A 22,417-nucleotide genomic window follows, 5' to 3' on the forward strand; every position below is an offset into this window, starting at 1 on the left:
TCAGCAGGGATTGTCAGCGTTTGCCATATTGTGGTCATTCACTTTAAATCACATTTCCCCCCCTCATCCAAGCAGAAGCGGGGCCCAACAAACAGCTGCATTCCCACTACAGAATTCTGTATGAATCCCAACAGCTGCAATCAGGAAACACTGATCAATTCATCTATCTGTATGCAAAAGTCGGGGGGGGGGGTGAAATCCTGACAAGCCTAATATATAAACACATCAAGAAGTCTGTTTTGAAGCCTGCCCTGGAGTGGAACGGTGGGTGAAGAAACCTCGCAACAGACATTTTTAAATAATTACTGAGTAGACCCCGGAAGCATCTCCGCAAAGAGCGCTGTAAACAAAGCCAATCGAATCCCCTTGGGGGAAAAAATGGCTCTTTCGAGAACAAGAGGAGCTAGTGTTTTAGCCACGGGTGGGCCTCAATAGAGGCTCTGCTCCGGTCTCCGTAGTCATACAAGAGTTCTTCGCCGGCCTTGATGTCACGCAAAGCGACCAGGATGAGGTGCGGGACGCCGTCGATGCTGTGGAGCTTCGTTTGACAGTTCCCGCATTTGCTGTGATTGATCAGCCTTCCCAGGCGGTTGGTCTCTTTCGTCGCATCGACACTGCAGAGGGGTCCAGAAAAGGAGGAGGAAAAACACAAGAGAGGCACAGATGCTTCAATTCACAGTTAAAAGAAAAGGGAATCCGAGGGGCTGGATTCATACCTCTTTAGAACACACCAAGAGCAGCCAGCTAGACAGCTTCTCTTATTATTGCTGGTGGATTTAGGGGATTAGAAGTGCCAATAAGAAATATTCTTCAATATTTATTATATAGGGTTTTAAAGAAGAAGAGTTGGTTTTTATATGCCAACTTTCTCTACCACTTAAGGAAGAATCAAACCGGCTTACAACTACCTTCCCTTCCCCTCCCCACAACAGACACCCTGTGAGGTAGGTGGGACTGAGAGAGCTCTAAGAGAGCTGTGACTAGCCCAAAGTCACCCAGCTGGCTTCATGTGTAGGAGTGGAGAATCAAACCTGGTTCTCCAGATCAGACTCCATCGCTCCAAGCCACTGCTCTTAACCACTACACCACACTGTGTTTATAGATGTTCATATACATCATCTCAGTATGTTAACAGGTACTCACCTATGGTGAACAAAAAGTACCTTCAAGCAAGCAATTAGTGAAGTTATTGGGTACTGGATGGTAATTTTTGTTTTTGTTTCCAGATACTTACACTGGGCATTACAACAGCATGCATGAAAATTCTTGAGGGCCAGAAACTTTCTATAGATTTAGTAGAACTTTTTCTTAAGAGAAGGCCAATCCAGAACGGGAATTATTTCAAGCACGAATTTGAATTGGTGGCTTCCATCATTCTAAAAGTAAACTACTGGAGGTTCCTCCATTCCATTCATGAAAAAAAAATTCTGTGCCTCTGTTATCAGACACTCAAGTGATTTTACTCCATCATAGAATCATGGAGTTGAAAGAGGCCACACAGGCCATCTAGTCCAACCCCCTGCTTAATGCAGGATCAGCCTAGAGCATCCCTGACAAGTGTTTGTCCAGCCTCTGCTTCAAGACTGCCAGTGAGGGGGAGCTCATCACCTCCCGAGGTAGCTGATCTCACTGCCGAACAACTCTTACTGTAAAAAAACTTTTCCTAATATCCAGCAGGTACCTTTCTGTCTGCAATCTAAACCCATTATTACAAGTCCTATCCTCTGCTGCTAACAGGAACAGTTACCTGCCCTCCTCTAAGTGACATCCCTTCAAATACTTCAAGAGAGCAATCATGTTCCCCCTCAACCTCCTCTTCTCCACACTAAACATTCCCAGCTCCCTCAGCCTTTCCTCATAGGGCTTGATCTACAGACTAATGTTGCAGAAACAGAGAGGGGGGAAGGAATCTTACCAGTACGTTTTGCTTAGGTATTGAAAGTAGTACATATAGCAGCCAGTGGACGGGTCTTGGGCGTACATTGCTTCTCGTTTCTTGGCATCCGTGATCTCTATGAGATCCCCATGATACTCGACCACAAACTCCCCCCGGTTAAAATGTCTGGTCGCAATGACCCCTCGCCCTTTGCCATCAATGAAGTCAATCTGTGGAGGGAGGTGGGGGAGAAGAAACACAAGTTGCGTAAGTTGCATACCAGCTCCAAGCCAAGAACAACTTACAACATGGCGGCTCTTTCACTTTGTCTCTCAGACCAGCCGGTCCCTACGAACTGATTGCTTTTGAGAAGGCACTACTTGTCCGATAACGAATCCCCCAAGCCCGCAGACTCCATTGCTCTTCCCCTGTCCCCTCTGCAGACCATGGTTGAAGACATGGTAGACTGTGATTGAATTGTGGACAACATCTTAAAGAAGGAGACTTAATAAATCGGTTTGTTTCTCGACAACCAACCAGGATTGTACCATAATTTAGAATGCTTGCAAGCTAAAAATTAACAAACTGCAATTCAAGCACGTAATTTGAACGTCACAACCAATTCCTGTTCTTCTCCAGACAGGAAGTCTTCAGTCTCAACAGGCCACACAAAGGAAGAAGGGATAGAAGAAGAAGAGTTGGTTTTTATACGCCGTCTTTCTCTATCACTTAAGGGAGACTCAAACAGGCTTACAATCACTTTCCCTTCCCCTCCCCACAACAGACACCCTGTGAGGTAGGTGTGACTAGCCCAGCTGGCTTCATGAGGAGGAGTGAGGAAACAAATCCACTTTGCCAGATTAGCCTTTGCCGCTCATGTGGAGGAGTGGGGGAATCAAACCTGGTTCTCCAGATCAGACTCCACTGCTCCAAACCACCACTCTTAACCACTACACCAGAACACCCTAGGTTCATTCTCATCCCAACTGAGTTCATGAGAATGCAGCCCAGAATGTAAAAAACAGCTTATGTGCAGCCTGAGTGGCTGCTACTTGAGAAATAAGAGGCCAAAGATGTGTGGAATGAGTTGTGTGGATCTTTGGATTGTAGCCACAGTCTATAAGAAATGTTGACAAAATCCTTAAAATAGTATCAACTTTGATCTCTGCTTTCCCACCCCAGGAGACCAGAAAACCCACAGCTGCAGCCCTAGAGTGGTGTTATACTTGGGTTCTTTAAAAAGAAACCGCTGCACTCACACACGCAAATTCATATATTCACAAGGGTCTAGTTCTCAGTGAGGAGGTAACCTGTCTTGGCTGTACCACTTAGGACTGCTGATGACAGCCCACGTGGTTGAATGCTCTTGCATACAACAGGCTTCCCTGCTCATGCATACACACAAAAAATGAGCTGTCGAGGAGCAGAGTTCTGCACGCCGGTGACAAACGCATATTGGCCTCTGGAGAGGCGACATCTATACTTTCTGCACAAATAAACAGACTTGAAGTTCCTCGGCACTGAAAGATGTACAGCGGATCAAAAGTTATCCGTGTTTCAACCAATGCGCTAGTTACCTTCATGCCTTCTTCTTTCCCGCTTTCTATTAGCTCATCTATTTGCTTCTTCTCCTCTAACTGAAAAGAAGCAAGACAAAAACATGCTAGAAGGAGCACAACAGGAATGCTTTTCATTCTTTACCCCAGAGTCCAATGTAGTTCAGTTCAGATACCTTTATTGGCATATCCAACATTCATCCAAGTACAGTAAGGACATAACATAACTTATTAAAAGGAAGAGCGAATTGCCATCACACCAACAAAAAAATTAGCCACAATTTCTATGATTTTAGGGTCCTGGTTATTAAGAAGGGTGAGAACCTTTGAACAGTTAGAAAATCCCTCCAACTGAATCAGACTAGTATTTAAGAGTTTTAATCATAATCTGTGATACAGAGGGCACCGAAGAAGAACATGTTGAATAGTTTCCGTCTCTTCCATAGAGCAAGGACACAGTCTATCGGGAAGGGAGAGAGTCCAATGTAAAATCGCTCCCACTGCCAAGCACCTTATGTCTATTTGTAACAAATATATTAAAATACTGTTATCTACACTGCCGGCGGACATGCCCTAAGGTTAGTTTATTTTGGGACAAGATCTTGCAAGAGATAGAATTAATCACGCAATACAAAGTCCCTCATGATGCCTGAATTGTCCTACTAGAAAAATTTGATATACAACAACTCTCAACCCAAAAAAAGGGAACGGATTTCAATACTGCTACTGGCAGCAAAATTTCTGATTGCCTCGTACTGGAAAAAAGCAAAGATGCCTTCTACTGGGCAGTGGTATGAGAAGGTGTGGAACCTTTTAATTTTCGATAAGGTATCCACAACTCAAAGTAATAAATAACCTATCTTAACCTATCTTACTCTACAAACATTTTAAATAGATAGCTGCATTTTCTGGAATATGTGAAAAAGGGGGCATCACGAAGTAAATGATGCCCACGAAACTATCGTCTGATTTGCATTTATTAAGTTCTGCTAAGTGAATACAACAAACGGTACGATTTCTGTAAAAAGTACTGATGGATAATATTGGAACATATATTGGAACCAAGTATAGAAACATATCTCGATTGCATGATGTTTAACCTACTGTTGTATTTTTATTTTGTTGTTATTACAAAATAAACTTAAAATAAAAACAACAAGTTTTTTAAATTACTGTTTTAAAAAGGGTACAGGGTCTTTGCTGTCTGACTGAATCACCTTTCATATTTTGTCATCCCCATTGAGTCTCAGAGAGAAGGGTGGGCTAGAAATGAAGTTAATAATAATAATAATTATTTCTGTATGAGGTTTTTTCACAAAGGAGCATTTGAAAAGGTGGTCCTCTACCTGTAGCTTGAAGTGCCTGTTTTGCCCCCTCAGATGTTTGCCACCTCGTTTCCCTGGACGTGTGAACCAAGCCTTAGATTCGCAATCCTGTTCTGACTGTCTGCTTGGTGACGGAGTTCCCAATTCCCTGGTGGACTATTTGCCCTGAAAGGATTGGGAAGACGGGGGAAGAGAAGAGGCAGCTGGGAAGTTTATTAAAGGCTGCTCCAGGGAACGGTACCTGCAATTCTTTTTTGCTCTTCCGAGAACTTCTTCTAATGGGGTAATAATCTGTCACCTTCCGGTTCGGTTGAGTTTTCCCTTGACCTCTGAGAGAACACAGAGAAAGCCATGTGAACACCGGCAGGATTTTCAGCAACTTTGCATTTCCAAGAGAGACACTCCGTACTGTATGATATCCCTACATTCACACGCTGCTTGATGATAGAGAGTTCAGTTTGATACCAAAGCCTTGAAATCTTTTCACTAGAAGAAGAGTTGGTTTTTATATGCCGACTTTCTCTACCACTTAAGGGAGAATCAAACTGGCTTACAATCACTTTCCCTTCCCCTCCCCACAACAGTCACCCTGTGAGGTAGGTGAGGCTGAGAGAGCTCTAAGAGAGCTGAGACTAGCCCAAGGTCACCCAGCTGGTTTCGTGTGTAGGAGTGGGGAAACCAACTCAGTTCCACCAGATTAGAGTCTGCCGCTCATGTGGAGGAGTGGGGAATCAAACCCGGTTCTCCGGATTAAAGTCCACTGCTCCAAACCACCGCTCTTAACCACTACACCATGCTGGCACTCACTAGAACCATTCAGGCTACTGAAACAATGTCAACTGAACCATTGTCATAATTCTTACTAGAAAATCAAATTTAAGCAACAAGACTATTGAATATTACAATCCAAACTCCTGTAACATTACCATTCAATCTGAAAGATTCTCATACAAACACCAGATTTATGCAACCAAGGTGCCCAACTATGGGATTATGTAGATCCGGGTCTTCAGCCTTTATGAGCCTGTGAACCCCTTTGGAATTCTGAAACTGTGGTGGGCACAGCCACAAAATGGAAGCTGTAGGAACGCATGATGCTGCCTTCTACTGAACCAGACCCCTGGTCCATCCAAGTCAGTATTGCCTACTCAGACCGGCAGTGGCTCTCCAGAGTCTCAGGCAGGGGTCTTTCACATCACCTACTTGCCTGGTTCCTTTTAACTGAAGATGCTGGGGATTGAACCTGCATGCCAAGCAGACGTTCTACCACTGAACCACTGCCCCTCCCCACATAATGGCTGCCATCTTCAGTCACACAGGTCCTTGTGTTGGGGTGGCAGCTGCTGCCAAATAAAAGTTTTTAAAAATCTGCACAGCCAGTCAAATATCTAATGGCCAATCAGATGCCTTGCTGGGCAAAAGACCTGTCTTTGCCCCACCTGCTTTCTAAAAACACTTGACGGGCACCAGAAAAGGTGTCAGAGGGCACCATGGCGCCCACAGGCACTGTGTTCGGAATCCCTGATGTAGATGATTTTTGGTTCACTTCCACCCATGCAATACCCTGACATGGACGGCCAAGCTAGCCCAGTCTCATTGGAGATCAGAAGCTAAGCAGGGCCAGGCCTGGTTAGTATTTGGATGGGAGACCTCCAAGGAAGTCCAAGGTTGCTACGCAGAGGCAGGCAATGGGAAGCCACCTCTGTTCATCTCTTGCCTTGGAAACCCTATGGGGTCGCCTATGTAATTTATGAATTACTGTAGCTTTCTGTAGCACATCTGACCACTGGTCTACCTAGGTCGGCGTATTCTGCTTTGATTTGCAGCCGTTCTCCAGGGTCTCAGGCAGAAACCAGGACCTTTCTATTCCATAGAATCATAGAGTTGGAAGGGCCACCAGGGTCATAAGAACATAAGAAAGGCCATGCTGGATCAGATCAAGGCCCATCAAGTCCAGCAGTCTGTTCACACAGTGGCCAACCAGGTGCCTCTAGGATGCCCACAAACAAGACGACTGCAGCAGCATCCTCCTGCCTGTGTTTCACAGCACCTAATAGGCATGCTCCTCTGATCCTGAAGAGAATAGGTATGCTTCATGACTAAGGTAGAGGTCCCCTGTGTAAGCACCGGGTCATTCCTGACCCATGAGGTGACATCACATCTCGATGTTTACTAGGCAGACTTTGTTTACCGGGTGGTGTGCCAGTGCCTTCCCCAGTCATCTTCCCTTTACCCCCAGCAAGCTGGGTACTCATTTTACCGACCTCAGAAGGATGGAAGGCTGAGTCAACCTTGAGCCGGCTACCTGGAACCAACTTCCACCGGGATTGAACACAGGTCGTGAGCAGAGCTTGGACTGCGGTACTGCAGCTTACCACTGTGATCCACGGGGCTCATATGCATCATGACTTGTATCCATTTTTACTAGTCATCTAGTCCAACCGCCTGCACAATGCAGGAAATTCACAGCTACCTACCCCACCCCGCACCCCCGGTGACCACTACTCTATGTCCAGAAGATGGCCAAGCCTGAGATTCTTTATCTGGAACTGCCGGGGATCAAACTTGGGACCTTCTGCATGCAAAGCACAAGCTCTACCACTCAGCCCCAGACTCCCACCCACCCCTCTCCAGCCTTGCAGGCACTTACTTTCTCTTAGGACCGGGTTTTGATTTTGTTCCCTTCTTCAGCATCGGTTTTGCATTCACTGCAACAGCAGACTCAGCGGGTGGGGGCTTTAGAGTTTCTGCAGCTTCTTGTTTTTGACTCGAGAAGGACCCTGGAGATTCGCCCCCACTTTCTTTGTCATTCTGGCCTTTGGATTTCACGGCATCTTCTATCGAGTTGCCAATATTGATCCTGTCTGCAGATAATTAAGGGGGGAACTAACGTCAACTGGCACAAAGGGCTTCACGTTTCATTTGCTTCCTTGCAAGACGCTTCTTCAGTTGCAAACTGTTCTCATCCAGAGGCCAGAAACATTGCAATATTGTGCTTCTCCCATGAGGTAGTCATGAGCACTCCCATCTGTACTGCTGGGGTTTTTTTTAAAGCACTTTCTAAGAACGCTCTCACTACAATTTTCATTTTACCTTCACGTTTGTTGGAAGGACTGCTAAACAAACTGAAGACTGCATGATACCTCCGTGCCTGGATTGCACCACTGTACACTGGTAGGGGAGGCAGGAGAAACCACACAAGCAAATGGGTGATTCCCCATACTTTCAAATATATTGCAGAGGAAAGACAGGTAGCAGCCAGGGATAAGGCCTTCCTAGCAGTTATCCCAGGTAATGAAATACTCACCCCCAGGGAAATTGGACCAATACCTACTTTGACCATCCTTACGTACCAGGGGAAGACAAATTTACTCCCCCCCCCCCCAGCTTTTAACGACAGGTTATATTTTTCCTGCTCTTTGATTCAAACACAGTGTGTCCAGGTTGCTAACAGAAATGGATTCTTACCCTCTCCTTTTCTGCAGCTCTCGTTCACAGTTTTGCCAGGGCATTTTGCCTCATGATGCGCGGCGGAGTTTTCTTCTTGGAGCGGTGGTCGAATAGCGGGAGACTTGTTCGGACTCATGTAGGCATAGATTTTGGATTGGCAAGAAAATATGTTCTCCTAAGGCGAGAGACACATGAGAGATCCTGATGTCTACATTACCAAGTCCTTGGTCTCAAGAACCCAGCCTTTGTTTCTAATGCATGTAAGAACTCTGGTGGAGAATCCCAGCATGCATCTGAAACAAGCAAAAAAATAAAATAAAAAGAGCATACAATCTTTCTTTCCTTTAGCATTCTGCTGAAAATTGTTTTCCTGTTTATTAATTTTTTAAAAAATCCAAATGACAAACAGTACGGATTTTTGTTTAAAAAGTGAGCCAATCGTGCTGTGGGTTATTTAAGTTATCACACTGAAGGCAAGCACATGCATAGCATTTTCACATCTCTAAAGTGCTTCACACCCCTGTAAGGTAGGCCAATATTATTACGGCAGGTGAGGGACTGGATTGTCCAAGGCCCACTAGCGAGTTCATGGCTGAGGCAAGATTCAGGCTGTAGAATACCTGAAAACTTTCCACGCCACCCTCAGTGTGATAAAAGAGTACAGCAGTCCAGTCTAAAGGATTAATCCTTGTTATTGTGAGAGCAAACAGAAACATAAGGGAGGACAGATAGCAGAAAACACTGATATTTTATTTAAGGCCCTCTGCAACGGATCCAGCCTCAAGCACACAGACATGGGTTCAAATCCCCAGTCAGCCAGATTCTCCGAGTGGCCTTATCCAGGCTAGTTCCTTCCCGTCACTGCTTCCCATCTGTAAAATGAGAATAATTGCACCTTTGGAGTTGCTACAGGGAAGAAAACACGATGGAGACCAGTAAAGCACCCAGTCTAATAAAAGGGCGTGTAGGAATGTGCGCCCACTATTTTGACTTGCCCTCCAAGCAACCTAGCCAAACCCCACTAAAAGGTGTATTACAGGTTGCCACCTCCAGCTGATTCCGACTCAGTGGCATCCAAGAGGGCGGGAAAAGCAGGGCGCCTAGGCAACCAAGGCTCAAAATCCAGCTGTACAAACAACAGCCCTGATGCAATCCTTATGAAGCAGGGCCTTTATTAAAATTAATGCTGCATGTTTTTTAAAAAAATGTTGCTAAAGCATTTCAGGCCCAAGGAGCCCTCTGTTTTTGCAGAGAAACCCTGACAAATGTGAAGCAACCTGTCCCCCCATTTCCATCGACATTCTTCTTTTGAAAAAGAAGTGGGTGTGTCTGGAAGGGGCTCTTTGACTTCGGCTCCATCCAGAAATTGGGGAGATCGTTGGCAGTACAGAGGTAGAGGAGAGAATCGGGGTGCGGGGAAAGAGGCCACCACCACCTTCCCTGGAATGGAAAGGAGCGCCAAGGCAGTGGGATTTCGGCCAGGAAAGCTGCTGCAGCCGCCAGGGCAGGTCTCCTCCAGGGCCTGGAGGTGCACCCTTCCTGCCTGCCCAGTAGCGGACTGGGTCTAAAAATATGGGTTGCCAGGAGACAACCCACAACAATAAGTCGACCATTTAATTTGTATAAGAAATAAATAAAATTTTCAAAAAAAATACAGAAGTGGGGGAAAAGGTACAATCAAACTTTTTGTGAAATCAATGTATAGATAGATAGATATAGATATAGAGATATAGATATATATAGATATACATGTATATATATATATATTAGTAATTAGTGTGCATATATTGTTCATATTACTGGCAGTACACAGTAGTTACTATAGATAGATATATAGATATATGTGTGTGTGTGTGTGTATATATATATTAGTAATTACAGTGTGCATATATTGTTCATATTACTGGCAGTACACAGTAGTTACTATAGATAGATAGATATATAGATATATGTGTGTTTGTGTATATATATATATTAGTAATTACAGTGTGCATACATTGTTCATATTACTGGCAGTACACAGTAGTTATTATAGATATATAGATATATATCTATATCTATGTATATATGTATTAGTAATTACAGTGTGCATATGTTGTTCATATTACTGGCAGTACACAGTAGTTACTATAGATAGGTATATTTGTGTGTATGTATATAGATAGGTGTGTGTGTGTGTGTGTGTGTGTTTGTGTGTGTGTATATGTGTGTGTGTGTAATTACAGTGTGCATATATTGTTCATATTACTGGCAGTACACAGTAGTTACTATAGATATATAGATATATGTGTGTGTGTGTGTATATATATATATTAGTAATTACAGTGTGCATATATTGTTCATATTACTGGTAGTACACAGTAGTTACTATAGATAGGTATATATGTGTGTATGTATATAGATAGAGATATGCGTGTGTGTATATATATCTATATCTATAAAAGTAATTACAGTGTGCATATATTGTTCATATTACTGGCAGTACACAGTAGTTACTATAGATATAAATATAGATATATAGATAGGTAAATATGTGTGTGTGTGTGTGTGTGTATACATATATATAATAGTAATTACAGTGTGCATATATGGTTCATATTACTGGCAGTACACAGTAGTTACTATAGATAGGTATATATGTGTGTATGTATATAGATAGATAGATGTGTGTGTGTGTATATATCTATATCTATAAAAGTAATTACAGTGTGCATATATTGTTCATATGACTGGCAGTACACAGTAGTTACTATAGATAGGTATATATGTGTGTATGTATATAGATAGATGTGTGTGTGTGTATATATATCTATATCTATAAAAGTAATTACAGTGTGCATATATTGTTCATATTACTGGCAGTACACAGTAGTTACTATAGATATAAATATAGATATATAGATAGGTAAATATGTGTGTGTGTGTGTGTGTGTATACATATATATAATAGTAATTACAGTGTGCATATATGGTTCATATTACTGGCAGTACACAGTAGTTACTATAGATAGGTATATATGTGTGTATGTATATAGATAGATAGATGTGTGTGTGTGTATATATCTATATCTATAATAGTAATTACAGTGTGCATATATTGTTCATATGACTGGCAGTACACAGTAGTTACTATAGATAGGTATATATGTGTGTATGTATATAGATAGATGTGTGTGTGTGTATATATATCTATATCTATAAAAGTAATTACAGTGTGCATATATTGTTCATATTACTGGCAGTACACAGTAGTTACTATAGATATAAATATAGATATATAGATAGGTAAATATGTGTGTGTGTGTGTGTGTGTGTATACATATATATAATAGTAATTACAGTGTGCATATATGGTTCATATTACTGGCAGTACACAGTAGTTACTATAGATAGGTATATATGTGTGTATGTATATAGATAGATAGATGTGTGTGTGTGTATATATCTATATCTATAAAAGTAATTACAGTGTGCATATATTGTTCATATGACTGGCAGTACACAGTAGTTACTATAGATAGGTATATATGTGTGTATGTATATAGATAGATGTGTGTGTGTGTATATATATCTATATCTATAAAAGTAATTACAGTGTGCATATATTGTTCATATTACTGGCAGTACACAGTAGGTACTATAGATATAAATATAGATATATAGATAGGTAAATATGTGTGTGTGTGTGTGTGTGTGTATACATATATATAATAGTAATTACAGTGTGCATATATGGTTCATATTACTGGCAGTACACAGTAGTTACTATAGATAGGTATATATGTGTGTATGTATATAGATAGATAGATGTGTGTGTGTGTGTATATATCTATATCTATAAAAGTAATTACAGTGTGCATATATTGTTCATATGACTGGCAGTACACAGTAGTTACTATAGATAGGTATATATGTGTGTATGTATATAGATAGATGTGTGTGTGTGTATATATATCTATATCTATAAAAGTAATTACAGTGTGCATATATTGTTCATATTACTGGCAGTACACAGTAGTTACTATAGATATAAATATAGATATATAGATAGGTAAATATGTGTGTGTGTGTGTGTGTGTATACATATATATAATAGTAATTACAGTGTGCATATATGGTTCATATTACTGGCAGTACACAGTAGTTACTATAGATAGGTATATATGTGTGTATGTATATAGATAGATAGATGTGTGTGTGTGTATATATCTATATCTATAAAAGTAATTACAGTGTGCATATATTGTTCATATGACTGGCAGTACACAGTAGTTACTATAGATAGGTATATATGTGTGTATGTATATAGATAGATGTGTGTGTGTGTATATATATCTATATCTATAAAAGTAATTACAGTGTGCATATATTGTTCATATTACTGGCAGTACACAGTAGTTACTATAGATATAAATATAGATATATAGATAGGTAAATATGTGTGTGTGTGTGTGTGTGTATACATATATATAATAGTAATTACAGTGTGCATATATGGTTCATATTACTGGCAGTACACAGTAGTTACTATAGATAGGTATATATGTGTGTATGTATATAGATAGATAGATGTGTGTGTGTGTATATATCTATATCTATAAAAGTAATTACAGTGTGCATATATTGTTCATATGACTGGCAGTACACAGTAGTTACTATAGATAGGTATATATGTGTGTATGTATATAGATAGATGTGTGTGTGTGTATATATATCTATATCTATAAAAGTAATTACAGTGTGCATATATTGTTCATATTACTGGCAGTACACAGTAGTTACTATAGATATAAATATAGATATATAGATAGGTAAATATGTGTGTGTGTGTGTGTGTGTATACATATATATAATAGTAATTACAGTGTGCATATATGGTTCATATTACTGGCAGTACACAGTAGTTACTATAGATAGGTATATATGTGTGTATGTATATAGATAGATAGATGTGTGTGTGTGTATATATCTATATCTATAAAAGTAATTACAGTGTGCATATATTGTTCATATGACTGGCAGTACACAGTAGTTACTATAGATAGGTATATATGTGTGTATGTATATAGATAGATGTGTGTGTGTGTATATATATCTATATCTATAAAAGTAATTACAGTGTGCATATATTGTTCATATTACTGGCAGTACACAGTAGTTACTATAGATATAAATATAGATATATAGATAGGTAAATATGTGTGTGTGTGTGTGTGTGTATACATATATATAATAGTAATTACAGTGTGCATATATGGTTCATATTACTGGCAGTACACAGTAGTTACTATAGATAGGTATATATGTGTGTATGTATATAGATAGATAGATGTGTGTGTGTGTATATATCTATATCTATAAAAGTAATTACAGTGTGCATATATTGTTCATATGACTGGCAGTACACAGTAGTTACTTTAGTTATTATTATTATTATTTTTTTAACACAATTTTAAATTGAAAACACACCTATTCTATTTCCAAGCTGCTAACTGTTTCAACCCGCTGCCTCGCCCAGGGGCCCGCCCGCCACCGGGCAAGCGGACCCCCGCGCCAGCGCGCCAGCCCAGCCCAGCCAAGCCAGCCCTCTCCGAGGCGGCCGAGCGCCGCCGCGCGCTCTGCGGAGGCGCCACCCTCCCTCCCTCTCTCCCTCCCTCCCTCCCGGGGACTGCGCTGCTGCGCCCAGGGCGCACGGCGCCGAGAGCCGCTGGAGCGCGCGCGCGCGCGCGCGGGGGGGGGGGGCGTCCGGCCGCGGCCGGAGAGGTCCGAAGGGAGGGGAGCGGCGATCGAGCTTACCCCGTTGATCCTGGGCCGGCCGGCGGGCCGCTTCTCGGCGCTCCCGGGGGGGGCGGCGGCGGCCCCCTCCGCCTGTCCGTCGGCCCTGCCTTCCTTAGGCTTGGACATCTTGTGCCTCCTGCCTGCGGGGAGGAGCGCAGCGGTCAGAGCCCCCCGGCTCATGCCCCGCCCGGGGGGGGGGGCGCGGGGAGCCGCGGGCAGCCCGGCGAGGCCCCCTTCCCGGAGCTGCGCCGCGGGTCCCCGGAGGAGGAGGAGGCGGCGGCCGCAGCCGGGAGAGGGGGCCGGCCCCGGAAGGGAGGACCGACCGCGCGCCGGGGCCAGGCGCAGCCTCCGGCGCAGGGCGGCCCGGTCCCTCTTCGCCACCCGCGGGAGGCTTTTTTTGGGGGGGGGTGGAGCCTGCGGAGGGCTTGGGGAGGGGCTTCCGTGCCATAGAGCCCGATGGCCCAAGCGGCCCTTGGCTCCAGGGGAACTGATCTCTTGTCGGCTGGAGATCAGATGTAACAGCGGGAGATGTCCAGCTAGGACCTGGAGGTTGCAAACCGATAATATGGGTAGTGGAAAAGAGCAAGAGTCCAGTAGCACCTTAAAGACGAACACAAATATTTTCTGGCAGGGTAGGAGCTTTCGTGAGCCACAGCGTGAGCTGTGGCTCACGAAAGCTCCTACCCTGCCAGAAAATATTTGTGTTCGTCTTTAAGGTGCTACTGGACTCTTGCTCTTTTCTACTACTGCAGACAGACTAACAACACGGCTACCCACTGTGAATTATCTATAAATGTGTGTAAAGTCAAGTCGCAGCCAACTTATGGCGACCCCTTTTGGGGGTTTTCATGGCAAGAGACTAACAGAGGTGCTTTGCCCGTGCCTTCCTCTGCACAGCAACCCTGGTATTCCTTGGGGGTCTCCCACCCAAATACTAACCAGGGCTGACCCTGCTTAGCTTCTGAGGTCTGACAAGATCAGGCTAGCCTGGGCCATCCAGGTCAGGGAAAACCCATAAATACCTATGCTGAAATAACACTGTTACGGAGATCTCCGGCTAGTACCTGGATGTTGGCAACCCTACTCCAGCGCAGGTGTACCCTTGTACAAATCTATGGTGAGACCACGCTTGGAATAAATACTGTGTGCAGTTCTGGGCGCCACACCTAAAAAGGGATATTGCAGAGCTTGAAAAGGTGCAGAAAAGAGCAGCCAAAATTATCGGGGGAGCAGGGCTAGAGCAGCTGCCCCATGAGGAGCGGTCAAAACGCTTAGGGCTGTTTCATAGAGTTGGAAAGGGACCACCAGGGTTATCTAGTCCAACCCCCTGCACACTGCAAGAAATTCATATCAACCTCTCCCCCCACACCCCCAGTGACCCCTTCTCCATGCCCAGAGGATGGCCAAGATGCCCTCCCTCACATCATCTGCTTATGGTCATAGCTTGGAAAGAAGGCGGTTAAGGGGAGACATGACCGAGGTCTATAAAATGAGGCATGGTATGGAGAGAGTGGACAGGGAGAAGCTTTTCTCCCTCTTGCATAATACCAGAACGCAGGGTCATCTGCTGAAGCTGGAGGGTGAGAGATTCAAAACAGACAAAAGGAAGTCTTTCTTCACACAACGCATAGTTAAATTGTGGGACTCCCTGCCTCAGGATGTGGTGATGGCTGCCAACTTGGAAGGCTTGAAGAGGGGAGTGGACATGTTCATGGAGCAGAGGACTATACAAATTGAATACTAGTCATGATGCACACCTATCCTCTCCAGCATCAGAGGAGCATGCCTATTATATGAGGTGCTGTGGAGCACAGGCAGGATAATGCTGCTGCAGTCGCCTTGTTTGGGGGCTTCTTAGAGGCCCCTGGTTGGCCACTGTGTGAACAGACTGCTGGACTCAATGGGCCTTGGTCTGATCCAACAGGGCCTTTCTTATGTTCTTATCCCAGCTGTTCTTGCATGGAGCTGAGGCCAGGGTTCCCAGTGGGCCCCCTCCGCGCAGCAACCCATGTCGTAGGTCAGGCAGAGAGCGAGAACGACTGGCCCAAAGCCAGCCAAGGAGCTGGGTGGCCAAGGAAGCATTTAAACCCAGCGGTGCCGGGGCCTGGTCCCACCCCCTGCACCTTATATGCCAGGGCTCTTTCGGGATCATAGAAGACCATTTGGTGGAAGGCTTCTGAGCAGGTACAAAGTGTGTTTGGCTTTACTACTAAGAGACTATACAAAGAGTCTCCACCACCCCAAAAATGCAGGGATTAGTGGGGAGAAGGGAGCTGGCCACATCAGAGGACCGGCATCTCTCAAGAGACTCAAAGGCCATTATAAATGTTCCCCCAATGCAAATTTCCTCTAATCGCTCCTACTTTATATATTCCCAGGGGAATATATAAACATTCCCCTGGGAATATATAAATATATATAAATATAAAAATATAGGTGACATGAAAGACCTCTGCCTGGGACCCTGGAGAGCTGCTGCCGGTCTGAGTAGGCAATACTGACTTTGATGGACCTTGATGGTCTGCTTCAGTATAAGGCAGCTTCATGTGTTCAATGTGTTCACACAGTAAGCACTGCCTCTTCTGAGAAATGTCTGTGGCCAGGGAGATGTGTATTATTTGGCTGAAGAAAGAAAACAAGTCCCGTGGCACTCATTTCAGAACTTAATTATGTGTAGGATTGTGCAGATTGTTCTACTTAAATGCCATAGAATCATATGGTTGGAAGGGACCACCAGGGTCATTTAGTCCAACCCCCTGCACAATGCAGGAAATTCACAACTACTTCCCCACACACACACACACACACACACACAGTGACCCCCTACTTCACGCACAGAAGATGGCCAAGATGCCCTCCCTCTCATCATCTGCCTAAGGTCATAGAATCAGCATTGCTGACAGATGGCCATTGAACCTTTTCTTAAAAACCTCCAGGGAAGGAGAGCTTACCACCTCCCGAGGAAGCCTGTTCCACTGAGGAACCGCTCTTAAGTGTTAGAAAGTTCTTCCTAATGTCTAGACAGAAACTCTTTTGATTTAATTTCAACCCATTGGTTCTGGTCCAACCTTCTGGGGCAACAGAAAATAACTCGGCACCATCCTTCTTATGAGAGCCCTTCAAGTACTTGAAGATGGTTATCATATCCCCTCTCAGTCTTCTCCTCTTCAGGCTAAACATACCCAGCTCCTTCAACCTTTCCTCATAGGACTTGGTCTCCAGACACTTCACCATCTTTGTTGCCCTCCTCTGGACACGTTCCAGCTTGTCTACATCCTTCTTAAATTGTGGTGCCCAAAACTGAACACTCCTGTTACAATTTCACAATTATAAAAATCGGGCAATAGAAACCACCTGGTTTATTTTATCCCACTTTTCTTCCATGAAGATCAGAGCAGAGTATGCAATTCTCCTCTCCTCATTCTGTTCTATACAACAACCCTATTAGGTAGCCTTGGTTGAGAAAGTGCAATTGGTCCGCGGTCACCCAGCCATCTTCTGTGGCAGAATAGGGAGTTAGTCCTTGGTTTCCCAAATCCTAATCCAGCACTCTACCCACACGAGATCTCATCACTGTAGCCCCTTAAAAACATTGCCTTCTCTTTGCCTTCAGAGCTGCCACATTTAACTCAAAACGAAACCAACTTTTAATATGAGACACATGAACACATGAAGCTGCCTTATACTGAATCAGACCCTCGGTCCATGAAGGTCAGTATTGTCTGCTCTGACTGGCATCGGCTCTCCAAGGTCTCAGGCAGAGAAAGTCTTTCACATCACCTACTTGCCTAGTCCCTTTAACTGGAGATGCCGGGTATTGAACCTGGGACCTTCTGCATGCCAAGCAGATGCTCTACCTCTGAGCCACAGCCCTTAAAAATTGTAGACATATGAAAACTAGTAGCTGACATAACTAATTTGTATGCAAACGTAAGACGACCTTTTTTTCTTCTGCTGACGTGGGGGGGATACTAGTCTTGCATATGAGCGAATACTGGATGAAGCCCCCTTCCACTGGACCCCTTGCTTGGAAGTCTCCTTCCACAAAACCTGTTCGCAGTGAGCCTTTCCAAAGCTGGCCCCTTATCTCGGCCTCCCTCTCCGGATTTCCCCCCCCCCTTTAAACTAACCCCAAGTTCTCCCACTCCAGCCCATACCATGCAATGGTCGCATCCTTACAGCACCCCATTTCTCCCCCCTCCCCTGCTTCCAAGTCCCTCCCCTGTGATGAGCCCCCCAGGCAAGAAAAAAAATCAAATCACCTTTCGCCATGATCCCGCGGAGCAAAAGTTAAAATCCGTCTACTTCGGAAGTCCCTTTTTGACAATTCCCCGTTGGGGGGGGAATCTGTCCCCGCCTCTTGAGACTAACCAACTGCTTCCAAAAAGATACAACTGAGTCTTTCTCGGGGCATGATTGGTTTATCCAGCTGCTACTCGCGACTTCGCAGCCTCTGGTTGGCGCGTAGGTTAACCGCCCCGCCTCTTCGTCTTTACGCTTGAAGCTCAGCGCACCCTGCCGGGAAGGAGTGTTTAAAATGAGCGTTCGCTGGCTGCCGATTGGTCAGCGGGGAAGGACGAGCGGGCGGTGATTGGAGGGGAGGGTTCCCGTCTGTTCCTCCTCTCTGCAAGCCCTGCGCCACGTGTGTACGAGAGACATTGTGCGGCTAATGGCTTCGCGGTTCTTGATTCACACGTGCGGAGAACTGAGGTCAGGGAATGAAGGGCTTCACTTCATACTGCAGGGGGAAATAGCATTTTATAACTCTCCCCTGTATTAAAAACTCCCTGCGAAGAAGAAATCAGCAAATCAAGTGGAAAGAAGAGGTTAACACTTTATATCATACAAAAGAAAAAGAACATTTGTTGGTGGCGCTTGCCACCTTATTTGTATGGCACAGAAATATGCACGTGGTGGTTTCAATAGAAGAAGAAAAAGAGTTGGTTTTTCTATGCCGACTTTCTGTACCACTTAAGGGAGACTCAAACTCGCTTACAATCCCCTTCCCCTCCCCACAACAGGCACCCTGTGAGGGAGCTGGGGCTGAGAGAGCTCTAACGGAGCTGTAACTTGCCCAAGATCCCCTACTTCTCCACATGAGTGGTGGAGGCTAATCTGGTGAACTGGGCTTGTTCCCTCACTCCTCCACATGAAGCCAGCTGTGTGACCTTGGGCTAGTCAGACTCCCTCAGCCCCACCTACCTCACAGGGTGTCTGTTGTGGGAAGGGGAAGGTGATTGTAAGCCAGCTTGATTCTTCCTTAAGTGGTAGAGAAAGTTGGCATATAAAAACCAACTCCTATTTTGCTAGCTGATACGGATTTTGTTATTATATTGTCGCAAACTGTTTGGCTGCTTATCACACCTAATCCAATCACGCCTCCTAATGTCATTTACTTGCTGTTGACATTTACACTGCCATTGTGTGTCTAATTAACTCTTCTCTACTTGAGGATCAATAGCCACATTCTAGCTGTATCAGAAGTGAGCTGTGGCTCACGAAGGCTCATACACTGCCAGAACTGTTGTTAATTTCTGAGGTGCTACTAGACTCTTGCTCTTTTCTACTGCTACAGACAGACTAACACGGCTACTCATTGTGATGTGTTTGGCTGCAGGGACTACTATGTCAGGGTGGAAATAGAGTGATTTGTGATGTCCAAGATAAGAGGGCAAGCAACGCACTTTTCTCAGACAAGCAAAGCTGAGGAGGGCAGAAAAAATATCTCATGACTAAAAAGAAATGTTGTGTTATTATTGTTCTTGTTATTTATGTATTTACCTTTTTACCAAAAATACGACAATGAAAGTACAGAGGGCGTAATTTTATATTCATGCCTAGGGTGCAAGATTAGTTAGGTATGTCTCAGGCCAAGACTGTTATGTCATGGGCTTGTAACTGAAAATAAATAAAATGTATACATATAGTTATATCCTGACTTACAAGACACAAGGCAACTAACTCCAAAACAAAGTCCGACCTCAAGAAAGTGTTACATAATTCTCTTCCCTTCCTCTTGGTTTGCAAGTCACTTTTTATTGAGAGTTTTGCCCTGTAAGACATCCATCCACATTTGCAGTATAACTCATTGCAAACTATACAGTGTGTGTAATTTCAACAGCATGGTGTCCCCAACATGTACATTTTCTCATTGACCGGATTAGTAAAATCAATTTGAAATAAACATCATAGGAGATGAAAGCAAACAACAAGAGGCGTATGCCATGATTACAGCCAAGAACTGCACTGGGAGGCGATTTTGTACTCTATTGCCGTGAGTAGGGACATTTCATTGCATGTCAAACCAAGGGCAAAGTTCGGGTCTTCACTTGCAACACTGCGCATGCTCACTAGCACACGTTAGACGCCCAGGACAACAGCTTTGTTAGTGGCTGCCGGCGCTCCTCACGTGAAAAAGGAAGCGCGCCTGCGCAGCATCGTACGATTTGACCTCTCTATTATGGCTCCTTCCTTCAGGCCCCTCTTTCCCATCATGCACCGGTCGACAATTTTTTACGAAGGTTGGTCGTACGGGCGACCTCCTTACGTTAAGACGTCAGCGCCGCCATTTTAATTGCCTTATCACGTGACTCCCAACGGTGTTCTCCTCGACCTCCTCTCCTTGCCCCTCCCAACGGAAAACCGGGCCTATGTTTGCGTCTGAGCCTGAGAAGGCAGTTATGGGGTTGCTCCAGCCGGGAATGCTCGGTCGACGGGATCCTTCTCGGCGCCTCTCCATATCTTTTTCTTGTTCCCCCCTTTTTTCAGAGGTAAGAAGGGCGACGGGGGGAAAAAAAACCAACAAAGCGGCGAGCCACGTGATCAGCGAGACGACGAACGATCCGCCGGATGCCGGGGCACGTGACGCGGCGAAGCCTATGGCGGGCGGCCTCGAGGAACGGAGGCCGGAGAGAACGAACGCGCGTGCGCGGGGGGGGGGGCGGCGAGCGCTCTCGTTTCCTCAAGGTGCGGGAAGGCAAGGAAAGCGCAGTGCGCGTGTGTCGTCGGCCGGGTCACGTGGCTGCAAGCGCGCGCTGCCCGGCAACAGGAGGGCGGGGCAGGCGCCGGGGTCACGCGGCTCCGCGGCGTCACCCGCCGCCCGCTTTCCTCCCCCCTCCCCCTCAAGAGGGGAGGGAGGGAAGAGCAAAGATGGCGGCGGCGAGTTAGAAAGCGGCGGACGGAGGAGCGACGGCGGGCGGCGCCCGGAGGACGGCCAGAGTGAGTCAGCCCGCCGGCCGCGGCTCCTTACAGATAAATAAAAAACCCTCCTCACGGAGTACCGGGGGAGGAGAGGAGAGACCCAGCGCTGAGGCAGAGCCGCTTCGGGCTCGGCGGTCCTGGTTTCCAAACCCCACCCCCTCCCCCGCGCCGGTTTGCGGGCAGAGAAGCGCGGGGTATCCGGAGCTGCTGCGGTCGGCAGCCTCCTCCCCCGGTGCCGAGGGCCTGGCCCTGTCTCCCCGGGAGACCCCCCGCCCTCTTCTTCCTCCCCCACCCCCACCGCGAGCGTGGTGATAGCAGCGCCTCGCCTTTAGTGCGTTGCCGTATTTTGGTGCGCGCGGCGACCGGGTGGGGGGGTGCAAGGGTGGGTGGGGGTTGCGCCTCTCTCATCCGCATCCCTTCGCCCAGAAGCGAACCTCGGCATCCTCCAATGGGGCGGTTGCAACCCTTTTCGCCACTCACCCGGGGGTGGGATTTATTATTTATTTATTTATTTATTTATTTATTTTGCTTTCTCTGTGCGAGAGAAGGAACAGAGGAGAAAAAGGGCTTTCGGTTTCTTTCCTCCTCCTCCTCCTCCCCCCCCCCACTCACGCGCGCCAGCCTTTCCAATCAGGCAGCCCCCCCCCCCCAGCCTTGCACGCCGGCTGTCGAAAAACGAATGGGAAGGCAATTGAGATTCTCAACTGTTAACTCGAAAGAATTTCCGTCTAGACATTAGGAAGAGTTTTCTGACGGTGAGAGCGGTTCCTCAGTGGAACAGGCTTCCTCGGGAGGTGGTGGGCTCTCCTTCCCTGGAGGTTTTTAAGAAGAGGCTAGATGGCCATCTGTCATCTATAACTATAGGCAGTTCATGAGAGGGAGGGCACCGTGGCCATCTTCTGGACGTGGAGTAGGGGTCCGTGGGGGTAGTTGTGCATTTCCTGCATTGTGCAGGGGGTTGGACTAGATGATCCTGGTGGTCCCTTCCAACCCTATGAGTCTCCTATCTCACGAACGTTGAGTCTCTTTTCTGCCCTCCGAGCAGCCTTGGTGGGGGTGGGCTGCTGCCTTAATTCTCTCCCCCCTCCCCCATTTCCTATCAGTGCAAGGATTTTCCTCTATATGGTTTATCTCCTTCCTGAGCTCTGCTACAATATTGTGCCATGCACAAGATTGAGAGGCGGTGCTCTTTGCCTCCCCTTTTCCCACTGGGCAGGATCCGTGGTTCATCT

General features: G+C 45.5%; 1 protein-coding gene across 1 annotated transcript; it reads right to left on the reverse strand.

Annotated features, from left to right (window-relative positions):
• Nucleotides 1-244: 244 nt before the first annotated feature.
• KMT5A (lysine methyltransferase 5A) lies at nucleotides 245-14,044 on the reverse strand. The gene is made up of 7 exons (XM_056859481.1): nucleotides 14,004-14,044; nucleotides 8,226-8,382; nucleotides 7,408-7,621; nucleotides 4,999-5,086; nucleotides 3,454-3,513; nucleotides 1,916-2,106; nucleotides 245-614 (listed from the first exon to the last, which is right to left on the reverse strand). Exons 2-7 carry the CDS (start codon nucleotides 8,341-8,343, stop codon nucleotides 404-406), a joined length of 882 nt encoding a protein of 293 aa, XP_056715459.1. The 5' UTR covers nucleotides 8,344-8,382; nucleotides 14,004-14,044; the 3' UTR covers nucleotides 245-403.
• Between the last annotated feature and the right edge of the window lie 8,373 nt (nucleotides 14,045-22,417).

Source organism: Euleptes europaea, chromosome 13, assembly GCF_029931775.1.
Source record: "Euleptes europaea isolate rEulEur1 chromosome 13, rEulEur1.hap1, whole genome shotgun sequence".
NCBI lineage: Eukaryota > Metazoa > Chordata > Lepidosauria > Squamata > Sphaerodactylidae > Euleptes > Euleptes europaea.